Raw genomic sequence first — 13,288 nt, 5'->3', positions numbered from 1 at the left:
ATCAAATCCCCCCTCATTCTTCTCTTCTGCAGACTAAACAATCCCAGCTCCCTCAGCCTCTCCTCATAAGTCATGTGCTCTAGACCCCTAATCATTTTGTTGCCCTTCGCTGTACTCTTTCCAATTTATCCACATCCTTCTTGTAGTGTGGGGCCCAAAACTGGACACAGTACTCCAGATGAGGCCTCACCAGTGTCGAATAGAGGGGAACGATCACGTCCCTTGATCTGCTCGCTATGCCCCTACTTATACATCCCAAAATGCCATTGGCCTTCTTGGCAACAAGGGCACACTGCTGACTCATATCCAGCTTCTCGTCCACTGTCACCCCTAGGTCCTTTTCCGCAGAACTGCTGCCGAGCCATTCGGTCCCTAGTCTGTAGCGGTGCATTGGATTCTTCCATCCTAAGTGCAGGACCCTGCACTTATCCTTATTGAACCTCATTAGATTTCTTTTGGCCCAATCCTCCAATTTGTCTAGGTCCTTCTGTATCCTATCCCTCCCCTCCAGCGTATCTACCACTCCTCCCAGTTTAGTATCATCCGCAAATTTGCTGAGAGTGCAATCCACACCATCCTCCAGATCATTTATGAAGATATTGAACAAAACGGGCCCCAGGACCGACCCCTGGGGCACTCCACTTGACACCGGCTGCCAACTAGACATGGAGCCATTGATCACTACCCGTTGAGCCCGACAATCTAGCCAGCTTTCTACCCACCTTATAGTGCATTCATCCGGCCATACTTCCTTAACTTGCTGACAAGAATGCTGTGGGAGACCGTGTCAAAAGCTTTGCTAAAGTCAAGAAACAATACATCCACTGCTTTCCCTTCATCCACAGAACCAGTAATCTCATCATAAAAGGCGATTAGATTAGTCAGGCATGACCTTCCCTTGGTGAATCCATGCTGACTGTTCCTGATCACTTTCCTCTCCTCTAAGTGCTTCAGGATTGATTCTTTGAGGACCTGCTCCATGATTTTTCCAGGGACTGAGGTGAGGCTGACTGGCCTGTAGTTCCCAGGATCCTCCTTCTTCCCTTTTTTAAAGATGGGCACTACATTAGCCTTTTTCCAGTCATCCGGGACTTCCCCCGTTCGCCACGAGTTTTCAAAGATAATGGCCAAGGGCTCTGCAATCACAGCCGCCAATTCCTTCAGCACTCTCGGATGCAATTCGTCCGGCCCCATGGACTTGTGCACGTCCAGCTTTTCTAAATAGTCCCTAACCACCTCTATCTCTACAGAGGGCTGGCCATCTCTTCCCCATTTTGTGTTGCCCAGCACAGCAGTCTGGGAGCTGACCTTGTTAGTGAAAACAGAGGCAAAAAAAGCATTGAGTACATTAGCTTTTTCCACATCCTCTGTCACTAGCTTGCCTCCCTCATTCAGTAAGGGGCCCACACTTTCCTTGGCTTTCTTCTTGTTGCCAACATACCTGAAGAAACCCTTCTTGTTACTCTTGACATCTCTTGCTAGCTGCAGCTCCAGGGTGCGATTTGGCCCTCCTGATATCTTTCCTACATGCCCGAGCAATATTTTTATACTCTTCCCTGGTCATATGTCCAACCTTCCACTTCTTGTAAGCTTCTTTTTTATGTTTAAGATCCGCTAGGATTTCACCATTAAGCCAAGCTGGTCGCCTGCCATATTTACTATTCTTTCGACTCATCGGGATGGTTTGTCCCTGTAACCTCAACAGGGATTCCTTGAAATACAGCCAGCTCTCCTGGACTCCCTTCCCTTTCATGTTAGTCCCCCAGGGGATCCTGGCCATCTGTTCCCTGAGGGAGTCAAAGTCTGCTTTCCTGAAGTCCAGGGTCCGTATCCTGCTGCTTACCTTTCTTCCCTGCGTCAGGATCCTGAACTCAACCAACTCATGGTCACTGCCTCCCAGATTCCCATCCACTTTTGCTTCCCCCACTAATTCTACCCGGTTTGTGAGCAGCAGGTCAAGAAAAGCGCTCCCCCTAGTTGGCTCCCCTAGCACTTGCACCAGGAAATTGTCCCCTACGCTTTTCCAAAAACTTCCTGGATTGTCTATGCACCGCTGTATTGCTCTCCCAGCAGATATCAGGAAAATTAAAGACACCTTAAGGAATGTTCCTGCTCTGTGCCTCAGTTTCCCCATATCTGTGAGAAAGATGATGGCACCTACCTCTGTTAAATGCTTTGGGAGCCATGGCTGAGGAGCTAAGGAGTGTTATCACTGCAGGAAAACATCCCTCGGAAGGAGCTCTCTCCCCTCATTATTCAGAAGATTCTTGTGTGTTGAAGTTAACCCGGCGCTAGGCCGGAAGCCTGCAGTCTACACTCCATGGAGCAGCACTGGACAGCCAGCCGGACAGATGCAGCTGCTGCAGGTTATGGCCTCAATCCTGCGATCGTACCTGCCTGGGTTGGCCCCAGCACCCACATGAAGCCCAAAGAGTCCAGCTGCACGGATATGGTTGCAGGACCCAGCCCTTTCTTTGCACTTCCTACTGAATGGCTTTGACAAACTTGCGTGGCTGATCAGTGAAATGGAAAGCATCACATACACACACAGCGCTCATGTTTCTAGGGGAAGGTGTGTATATTGTTACTGGTGGGGGGCAGGAAAACCAAAAATACCTGTATATCCGAAAGTTACAAGGGCACAATCCAAAAAATAAAAATGACCATGCATGTAATTTCAGTGCTTTACAAAATGGAAGCGGAAAAAAAGAAAACCAACCTAAAATATAGTCCTGTAATTAAATTACAAATTAGAAAGTTGTAAAAGCTTACTACAAAAATACAGCGGAGTAAGAGGGCTTCTCCTCGACTGGGGTGAAGCGACATCCTCTTTTTCCTCTGAGAGCTTGGGTTTGTTTTGTTTTAAATTCCCTATAAAAATATCCCTGAAACATAGAAGTGTACAAGTCACCACATGGCTTGGTTTGCTGCTTTTAGCTTTAAAATGTACATCCAGGCACTCACCATATAAGTATTTACAAATGTTTACAAATGTACAAAAACCAAACCGAATACACCAGAACCAGGAATTTACAGTGTAAAAAACCAATCCAAAGCCCATGGATGCTGAGAGAAAGGAAAATACAAAAATACAGATGTCCTTTTGCAAGGGGGAAATTCAGTCTTGTTTGGAATCCCCAGGGCTGCCCACTGGAGAAACTGGCATGAGACCAGCACCCTGTCCTTGCATAGAAACAGACACTGTCCATGTGGCACACAGTCTCTCTCTGGACAAGGTCCGTGGGTCACAGAGCATCTTTTCAGCAAAAGGCAGTTCTCAGTCTGTTTAACAAACACACCTATTTTTCTCCCTCACACGCCCCGTTTTCAATGGTATCAGAACACACTTTCCTCTCCGATGAGATGGAACAGGATACAATCATGTTCATGAAACTTTCTCTGCCCAGCCCCCAAAACAGAATTCAAAAAACCAAGCAGGGATTATTTCAGGATGTCTGCTGAGACTGCATGGATAAGAGACATGGCATCTGAAACAATCTTTCCCAGTTCATTTACACCAAAGCCATCAGTTTGTATTTTTCAGAGGGACAGTCATGTCATCTAGGCCCAAGAGTTACTTTTTCCTAAATGAAGTGTTTCACAGAATTTAACAATTGTTTGGATCAACCTGAAAGTGTCAATGACCACCACCTAGTCTGGTTTTACACCTCCTCCTGCAGCATTTGCAATTCACATTCTGCAATCTTGGGCTGGTTCTGGAGAACCAGGAAGTGAAACCCACTGACACCAACCTACCTAATTTCTGCCTCCAAGCTGAGCGAAATGCATGAAGGAAACAAGAACACAACTTTTTGGAACCACTTTCTGTTTCGGTTCCTGTTGGTAACATGAGTGCAGAGGGATCAATGTTTTTTTAATTTGGGTTGAGGCTGTTAAACAGTCTAGAGGATTTAGACACATCTTCCATTGATGCATCTAAACCTCCCGCAACATTGCACTGTTTTCCCCCTGATCTTTTGCACTTCTAGCCAAGCAGGTTGCCGAGACCAGGGTAAAGCGAGATTCACGCCAGTCCAGGCAAACCAATGCCTGGGACACAGACACTTCCAGAGACCAAATCCAGACTCCAACTGCTTAGCTCCAGCAATGCTCCCTGGGAGCAGCCTTACCCATGTGCCATTACCCTCTATTTCACCAGCACCGACAGCTCTATCTGCACTGGCAAAGATGGGACCCACAAGTCTCCAGCGCCACAGCCTTGCTGGCGAGAGCTGTCGTGTGGGCCGGTCTCAAAGCCAGGTGAGAGATGGGCCCCAGCCCAGCCTACACAGCAGCTGCCACCAGTAGGGACTCAGCTCCCAGTTCCACCAGTGCAAACCAGACTGGGGAGGTGAAGATTCCTCCCGCACAGCCACCAAGCAATCAGGAGTCCAGCCAGGCCTGGAACCCCATCGCCCTGCGGTGCTCCCAGAGATTTCCCCTCCCCAGAGGAGACATGCTCAGGCTGGAAGTAATTCGAATGCGGGACCTGCGGAGGTCACCACAGGCATGGCTCACGCGCCAGCTGAGAAAGGGGAGAGGCATGAGGCTGTAATACCCTTTCTTACCACGGGGGCAGGTGTCAGTCCGACAGAAATGGCTAATCTTTGGGGCACAGCTCACAAGGTGCGCTCTGGTCAGGCCTAGAGGACCATGGCAGGGGTCAGCTGGGTGGCCAGCTTTACCCGCTGCTCCTGGCATGACGAGAGGGAGAGCTTGAGTGGGACTGCACGGCACCGCCTGCCTTTAATCTTGGTCCCCACATCAGAGAGCCCCTCCCTTGGGACACGAGTCCCATGGGGCAGATTGTCTGCACGGAGCGTCTTGTTTGGATTCCAATGAGCCAAGCAGCGGGGCAGAACATGCAGCTCCCTCGACAGCCAGCGGCTCGGGCTGTGTCCCCCTCTGGACCTCGTGGCCCACTCCTGCCATCGAGCTCCCCAAGGAGCGGTGAGGCCAGAGAACAGAATGGGGATTGGACTTGGAATCGGCAAAGCCACAAAGTGCAACGAGTCTGCCACTCTCAGCCTGGCAGATCTGGGCCGGATCAGGAGTCTGTTATTGCCAGCCCCGGCTCTTGGGACAACAAAGCCTCACGGGCCAATCTCGAGAGAGGAGCCTTTGCAAAGGAGCTCTTTTGGCAACTACTGACCTGGGGGGTGGAGAGGAAGGAATTGTTTCACATAAAGAAGAATTGAAACGCGTTTCCCTTGTCACAGCTCATGACGTCGCTAGCACCAGGCAGAGCTGGGGGCTTCCTTCCCTACCCAGCCCTAGGGGGTAGGGACACCAGCCACTGGGACAAGAGAGAGGGTCTTTACTCTGGCCTCTGCAAGGGAGCAAAGAGGCACCCAGGGCTGTATGAAGACATCCGAGTCACGCTGAAGTCTGAGCGAATGCTGTGTGCACATTCAGCAGTTCATGCTAGGGGATGGTTCCTTGGAAACTCTTTCACTCCCCTGCTTAGAGCCTGAGTTTTCTTCCGCTGAGAGCAGCTCTTGCTTTAGCACCAAATGTGTTAAGAGTGACAGATTCCCAGGGACAAGGCCAGCAGAGGCCCTAAAGATAAAAACACGGCCCATGTCTGCACGCTGCCGGGCCCCCAACGTCACACAAATGTTCACCATGAGACAACAAGCACTGGGGCTCAGGTGCTATGAAAACAGATTGCCCCCCCCGCGCCACCCACTCAGCAACAGCACTCAGGTCCCACCTGAGCCCACAGCACCTCCCAGCCACCTGCGTTCCAGCCCGAACCAAGATGACTCCCATGCCATGGCTCACTTCTAGGCAAGTGGCAGCCCAGGGGCCGTGGCCAGTCCCATAGCAAGACTCTCCCATGCAGGGTCAGGGGGTCTTAGTCTCACCCTTTGGGCCAGGCTATGAGCTATCGTCGTAGGCTGCTCGACCCTGGGTAGGTGGCAGCCGAGGAAACAGGAGCGACCTCCCGCTGGGCCGAGGGCAGGGGCAGGAGTCGGAGAGGGACTGACTGACTCTTTGGGACGCTTGCTTAGATTACAGAAGCGGTGCGGGAAGCCAGAGGTGCCTGGTTTGCGGGGAGAGTGAGAGGAGAAGGGGTTTGCTCATCGCTCCCTTCACCAATTTTCTCCAGCAAGGGAGCGTGGGTGCAACTAACTGATGGCCTTCGTGGCCCAAATTCAAGGGCCCTTGGGTCCTACTCCACTCAAACAGCCTCCTTGCTACCCCGGCATGGGCTTCCCCAACCTTGCTGGTGCCCCTCAATCCCAACCTGAAGCCCCCCCCAGCTACCCCAGCCTTGGGACCCCTCAGCCCAGAGCTCCACTGGTGCCCCTCAATCCTGACCCGCAGCCTGGACTGAGAGGAGCAGAGGAGCGACAATACACACTGCACACCTGCCCCCAGGTCTCTGCAGCCAGCTGGCTATGGCCTGCCCCTATTCAGCCTGAGCAGCTAGGGGCTCCCACCTGGGCTGTGAGCCCCACCCCTCCTCTCATCCAGACCCCACAGGCAGGGGTGCGACACCAGGGGAGTTCCCTCTCCCCGACAGATGCAGGTGGGCACAGCACCGACAGTACCTCCCAGGGCAGGGTTGCCACAGGAACTGCGTGGGGGGTGAGGGGGACACAGCGGGAGCAGCTGGGCGAGGAAGCTATTGGTCAACAACGAACACCGACTCCACCCTCTCGCGTGCGCACGCACACGCACACCCCCCCCCCGATCCAGGCTCCTTGAGCAGTCTGTGTCTGGCATGCGGCCATGCCAGGTCCTGCAGCGCGATGGGCCCCGGGAGCAGGGCTGAGTGGGCTCTGGTTGCCCAGAGGCAAGGCGGATGGGGTGAAGTGCAGCGAGAGTATCTGGCACGCGGTCCTGGGCAGGGGGCTGCATCTTCCCATCCGGCCTCAAGGAGTGACTCAGCCCAGCGGGGCAGGGTGATGGAACAGCCCCTCACCCCAGCTCTGGCGCCAACCGCCTCAGCTTCACATCCACGGTAACCCTGAGAAGGCAAGGATGGCAGCTCCACGGGCGGGCTCTGGGCCTGCCCGTGCTGGCTCTAACGGAGCAGGGTCTCCATGGGAGCAGGGGGGGTCAGGAAGGCGTCTGCGCCATGGCTCGGCCTTGGCCGGCGGAGTTGGCCGTGGGAGGATGCGAGTTCACGCCCACTGTGAGGTTGGAGTGTGTGTTGGTGCTGATGGTGTAGTCCGACGGCTGCAGGGGAGACAGGGACGAGAGTGTCAGATAGGGCTCAGCCACTCCCGCCTGCGAGCCATGGGCTCCCCATGATAAGCCTGGCCAGGAAGGCAAGGGACAAGGGAGGGGCTACTAGAGAGACCCCAGGAACCTTCCCTCAGTGCCAGGACGTCTGCAAGGGCAGCAGCCCAGCAGGGCAGAGATACCCACCCAGGGAGGGAGGTCTCAGGGCTGGCCAGGCACCTGAGCTCTTCATACCAACGGCACAGAAGCCAGCCAGGGCCGGCATGGGCCAAAGGCGTCCACACAGCCTACGTGGGGTTACCGGGCCAGTCTCAGCCATGGGATGCCTTCTGCTGGTCTGAAGGGGCGTTGGCTTCCCCTGGGCCGGAGCAGGTCAACGTCGAGCCAGCCTTGGCTGTAGGTGCTGGCTGAAAGCAGGTGTGGAGCGGGGCAGTCTCGAGCACCTGCTGCAGTGCATGGGGGAACCCCAGCAAGGCCAGGGTCCCAGACCGGGGCAAACGCCTCAGGGGCCGTGGGCAGTAGACACAACGGGCCTTACGTGCCGCCGGAAGAGCCGCTGAAGCAGGCTGCGCTTGGGGGGCTCAGGGAGCTGCTTCCAGTCCAGATCTGGGGAGCGCATCCCATTTGGTCCAAACACATTCAGGTCTTTAAAGCACTCGGTCTCGATCATCTGGGGAGAGGCGCACAGGTGAAAGCTCAGCGGGAGGGGCCTGGGGCCACAGGCAGCCCAGAGATGGGACTGTCCCCCAGGCCATCAGAGGCAGGCTCCCTGTGTGTCTGGGAGCAGGGGGCTGGCCAAGCTGGATGCATTGGGGTGACAGCACACTGGTGCTACCATCCCTGGGAGCCAGCAAGAGGAGGGACAGCCCCATGGGGCTACGGCAGGATCAGGCTCTTTGTATTCCTCAGTATAAGCCATGGGGCTCCTGCCCCTCCTCCCAGGGCAGCTCCTTCCTGCTGGGTCACCCAGGCTCCATTCCCACCCACCCTCCTCAGGGCTTGCAGCTGCAGGGCAGAGGCTTGGATCCCAGCTCCCCCAGGCTCTGCCCCAGCATGGTTTCTGGAGGGGTGGGGTCCTCCCAGACCTTGCCGTGGGAACCAGCTGCCCAAGGGGGAAGCCCACCACCCATCCTGCCTGAGAGGAGTTTGCACACCCTGGTGCGCCCCACAGCCCTGGCACGGAGGCAGAGGGGTCGGGAATCAGGGCATCAATCTTCTTATGGAGAAAGCAGACAGGCCAGAGCCCCCTGGCCAGCAACATGGACTCAGCCTCCCTCCTTGCCAGCTGCTGTGCCAGAGAGAGCCATGGGGGCACTGTCTGCAGGGACACACAGTGGGATAAGGGGGGAGTTCGGTCATTATGGCTGAATCCCTCCCCCTGCCCCCGTACCTCATTCTGCCAGGGAATGGAGACGCTGCCCGTGGCGAATTTGGCGTAGAAGTCGCTGTCCGTTTGGTCCAGGTTAACGCCCTTGACGGTGGAGAACTGCTCGATGTCCAGTACGTCCTTGCAGTACACGGCCCGAGGCTGCAGGGCCCACGAAGAGCGCTCAATGTGGGGCAGGGGACTGACTGCCCCAGGGCACTGCCAGGCCCATGGAAAGCGCTCAGCGTGGGGCAGGGGACTGACCGCCCCAGGCCCATACCCCAGCGCTGCACAACCCAGAGAGAGCACTCAGTGCGGGGCAGGGGACTGACCGCCCCAGGACCCATACCCCAGAGCTGAACGACTCACAGAGAGTGCTCAGCATGGGGCAGGGGACTGACCGCCCCCAGCATGCTCCAGGGCCCACTCCCCTGGTGCTAGAGGCCCCTGGGCTGGGGAGGCAGCCCCCTCAGACTCAACGTGCACCCACAGGAGGATCAGCCCATCACCACTGGCCTAGCACAGACTCGTGGCCCTCCCCGCCGGTGCTTGGCCTGTGCCATGTTGCCCGCCCTTCCGCCCCCATCCTGCCCCTCCTGGGCTCTTACATCTGGCACAAATGATGGCTTTATGACCCCGGCCTCCAGGCGCTTGAAGTTGATGGTCCTGAAGAATGGATGCTGTGTCACCTGGGCGGCCCCGTCCTCCCCGCAGCCCAGTCGCTGCTTCGGGTCCTTGGTCAGGAGCTGGGGAGACGGACCAAGGCCCAGTGGTCACACGGGGGGGGGGGCGATGTGGACTGAACGCGGCGCAGCGGGCTAGATAGAGCGGGCAGGCGCTGCCCCCACAGCCTGGCGCACAGGAGAGCACTGGCACCCGGCCTGGGGAGGAGCCTGTGTATGGACAGTGGCACCTCCAGACCCCAATGAGCCCAGAGCCCCAGTGCGTCAGGTGCTGACCCCAGTGATACGGTCCCTGCCTGGCGAGCTCACGCTGCATCAACAAGAGTCTCATCACCCGCCATTCACAGAGCGGCTGGGGCGGTGTCCACACATCGAATGTGGCAGCGACGTCCTCCCGCGGCTGGAGCTAACCCACCTCCCCAAGAGGCGGCAGCCCGGTCGAGGGAAGAATTCGACCCAACACCGTTTACCCCGGGGGGTGGGTTGGCAGAGCTGTGTCTCGGGGGCGGGGGATTTCCTCTCAGCGCTTCCCCTCTTCACCAGAGCTGGAAGCTGGGTAGTGTCTGCGGCTGACAGCAGCAGCAGGCTCTAGACAGCGGGCGCGTGGGGTCAGGGAGGGGCCACATACACACAAATCTGGCCCTGCCGGCAGGGCCCCCAGCAGAGCAGGCCTGGACACCCCTGCTGCAGGGCGCTGGCCCCCGCTGCGGACACACAGGCCTTGAGGGATGGGCACAAAGCACGGTGGCTCCAGCTGCCAGCTCACCATCTTGCAGATGGCCTGGGTGTTCTCGGTGAACTTGTCGGAGTACAGCTCCTGCTCGTCCTGCACCCGCTTCTCCACCTCCTCCCGCTTCACCCTCTCCTTGCGGGCGCGGAACGGCGACTGCCCCTCGATCATCTCGTAGATCAGGCAGCCCAGCCCCCACCAGTCCGGGCTGAAGGTGTAGCGCTCGTTGTTAATCACCTCTGGAGCTGGCAGGGCGAGAGCAGGGGACAGCCCTCAAACAAACCCCATTCGGAATCACTCGCCAGCTCTCAGCCAGGCCCCGAGGCCAGGCTGCCCACAGGTGGGAGAAGGGCCCCGCCACAGAGCACAGCCGTCCTGCCTAGCGGCTTCCCCCTTGACACCAGCACCTGGCCCAGAGCTCTGGCTTCCAGCCGCCTCCCACTGCTCTACCCCCGGCGAGGGCAGCCCCACCACCTACCCATGTAGCCGACGGTCCCGACGCGGCCACGGATCATCTCACCCTCCGGAATCTTAATGGCCAGCCCCAGGTCCGAGATCCGGATGTGTCCTGCCGCGGGAGGGAAATCAGAAGGCTCAGTGGTGGGACTGCCCACCACTCCCACTCCATCCGGCGTTCCCAGCTCCATGGGCTGCTCCTCCCTTCAGCAGGCAGCCCTTCGGGGACTGAGGCATCTGCTGCTTGGGCTATTCCAAGGAGATGGGTTTCGGGAAGATAGTCCCAGAGGGGAACAGAGGGAGACACTGACCTCAGGAGCAAAGCAATGCATGCAACGTCACTCCCAAAGGGGGCAGAGCGCTTGATGCCAGCTTGATTAAACATGACAATCGTCCCCTCCCATCCCAGAGCATGGCACCACCTCTACCCCCAGCAACTGCAAAATGCGGCGAATGGGTGAGCGCAGCAGCACGGAGCTGGGTGGGGAATTCCAGCTCAGCACCCCCTAGTGCGGAGCAGACAGAGCCTCCACCTTTAGTCTGACCTGGGAGTCACTGCCCCTGCCCCCACGTGGGCCCAGACACTGCTCCCAGGGGGGCATCTCAGGCCTAATGCCTAGAGCCTGAAGCTGCTCCCCCCCCAGCAGGCCTGTCTGCCTCCTTCACCCTGACATGAATGTGGATCGGGGGGCTGCTGTTTCAGGCACTGCTTCCAGCTAGTGCTCTGCTGAGCCCACGCCAGCACCGTCACTCCCAGCTTGTGGGGTGAGCCGTACCAGCCGGGGCAGGAGGGAGCCCGTCCCCCGCCCCGGAGGTGGCTCAGGGCTGGGGGCCGGCCAGGGTGGAATACGCAGTGCAAGCCGACGCAATGAAGAGAGCCAGAGCCAAGGAACGGCCAGGAGGGGCCAGCTGGGCTCACGCTCCCACCAGCCTGGGAAGGGGCCGTGTAGACCGCAGCAGCTCCCCCCGGACGTTTCCCACTCACCATCATCATCCAGCAGGATGTTCTCTGGCTTCAGATCCCTGGGGAGGAGAGACAGGCCCAGCTCAGAATGAGACAACCGGGGCAGCCCAGGGACGGCTACGTTTGCACAGGCAGTGCATGCCAGCTGGGGCTCGTTAGCTCACCTGAGTGCACTGGGGGACCAAGAGAGCCACTTGGACGCTGCTGGCCAGCTTGGTGCCACTAACTCGTGGGAGCTGGGTCTCACGGCCCAGGCTGTGAGGATGGGCTAGATCCTAGTCAGAGAAGAGGGAGGGCATGGCCCAGCATCTCGTGCCAGGAGCACAGACCCGAGGCCTGGGGAAAGCTGTGGCCTGACAGTGTGCAGAGCCTGAAAGGACAGGCACAGAGCAGCGCAGGGAAGGGGAGGCCTGGGGCCAGCACGCAGAACTCTGCGAATGCCCAGCTGATCAGGAGGAGTCCTGTAGGGAGCGATCCTGCCCAGCCCCTGGCACGGGGACAGAGAGAGAGAAAGAGAGGGACTCAGGGACCATCTCCTCCCTGGTTGAGCAAGTACTCAGTAGCGGGACAGGGCATGCTCCTAACCCCACAGCTCAGGCACTGCTGCTGCATAGCTCCTCCCCAGCAGCTCTCGCGGGGAGCCATGGCCGGCTTGAGTCAGGCCCCTGGCCCGTTCACCTGTAGACAATGCCCTCCTGGTGCAGGTGCTGCAGCCCGCAGCAGATCTCGGCCGCATAGAAGATGACGCGTTCGTCCTCAAAGCCAGGGTTGCCCATGTTGTAGATGTGGAACTTGAGGTCGCCCCCATTCATGATGGTCAGCACCAAGCAGAGCGCGTCCTTCGTCTCGTAGGCGTAGGCCAGGCTGACCTGCGAGAACACCCCAGCAGAGTCAAAGCTGGCACCCTCGCCACAGGCAGGCCTCCAACAGCTGCCTGTCGCCATGGCAGCATCAGGGTTACGGGTGGGGGCAGTCGCTGGCTTGTACGGACCGGAGGGCACAGGGGTGCATGCCGGCTGGGTCCCCATGGCACCCCCATTCTGCGTGCTTCACTTCAAACCCAGCCACCCCTTTACAAACACCGCCAGTCCCAACCCATGTGACGAAGAGTGGGGGCACCTCCATCCCACTGACACCCAGCGGGGTCCCCCCGATGGCCAGCTCCCGGGAGGAGGGCTCCTGAACCATCCCGGAACCAGAGGAGGGAGCAAGCAGCAGCACCAGGAGGGGCTGGGAGCCCAGCACTCGGGAGAGCGACACTCACCACAAACCTGCTGTTGACTTTCTCCAGCATCTGCTTCTCGTTCAGGGCCATGGCCTCACCTTTCCGCTTCTTGATCCGCTTCTTCTCCAGCTTCTTGCAGGCATACATCTTGCCTGTGGCTCGTACCTGGCAGGCGCAGACCTGGAGGCACAGACACAGTGCAGCGTGAGGAGGCCGGGAAGGGCAGCGCCTGGTGCTTGGGAGATGGGACTGGACTAGCTGGAAGAGACCCCTGGGCCACAGGCCTGGCATTATCCTTCCAGGCCCGACCAAAGCCGCGTCTCTGTCCAGAGCCACCAGGAGAACAGATTCTCGGGCAACGACTCAGCTTCCTGATCCCATCTGGGCGAAAGGCAAGGGGCCTTCCCCGAGGGGATCGTGGGGTTTCCTGGCCGGCAGCAAACTGACTTATCTGCTCCAATTGTCTTTACAAAGCTCCTCTGAGTCTGGGGCAATGCGCCAAGTGCAGGCCACTCAACTCAGCCAGCCCCAAGCAGCCCCCCCGCCACACAAAGCCAGCCCAGGGGCCAGCCAGCAGGGCCCAGCTGCACGATCCCATCGGCTAGCCCCAGACTCCCCTGTGGTGGACAGGGACAGACAATGCCCTTGTGCCCATGCCCCTCACCATGGG

The 13,288-nt window shown here is 58.1% G+C and overlaps 1 protein-coding gene across 4 annotated transcripts in view; it reads right to left on the bottom strand.

Annotated features, from left to right (window-relative positions):
• Window positions 1-2,559: 2,559 nt before the first annotated feature.
• Window positions 2,560-13,288, bottom strand: part of LOC119848808 (G protein-coupled receptor kinase 5-like) — a 65,245-nt gene continuing 54,516 nt past the window's right edge. For all 4 annotated transcript variants that reach the window (XM_043502940.1, XM_043502939.1, XM_043502941.1 and 1 more), the window contains 10 exons: window positions 12,658-12,798; window positions 12,072-12,262; window positions 11,415-11,452; window positions 10,452-10,541; window positions 10,010-10,218; window positions 9,169-9,306; window positions 8,585-8,722; window positions 7,733-7,864; window positions 6,325-7,188; window positions 2,560-6,250 (listed from right to left, as the gene is read on the bottom strand). In XM_043502940.1, the coding sequence (XP_043358875.1) occupies window positions 7,069-7,188; window positions 7,733-7,864; window positions 8,585-8,722; window positions 9,169-9,306; window positions 10,010-10,218; window positions 10,452-10,541; window positions 11,415-11,452; window positions 12,072-12,262; window positions 12,658-12,798 (1,197 nt within the window). In that variant the 3' untranslated portion in view covers window positions 2,560-6,250; window positions 6,325-7,068. The remainder of the gene's footprint in view (window positions 6,251-6,324; window positions 7,189-7,732; window positions 7,865-8,584; window positions 8,723-9,168; window positions 9,307-10,009; window positions 10,219-10,451; window positions 10,542-11,414; window positions 11,453-12,071; window positions 12,263-12,657; window positions 12,799-13,288) is intronic.

The sequence above is a fragment of the Dermochelys coriacea genome, chromosome 26, assembly GCF_009764565.3.
Source record: "Dermochelys coriacea isolate rDerCor1 chromosome 26, rDerCor1.pri.v4, whole genome shotgun sequence".
Lineage (NCBI taxonomy): Eukaryota > Metazoa > Chordata > Testudines > Dermochelyidae > Dermochelys > Dermochelys coriacea.
The sequence above is the reverse complement of the archived record's forward strand: the minus strand, read 5'-3'. Positions and strand labels throughout refer to the sequence as shown.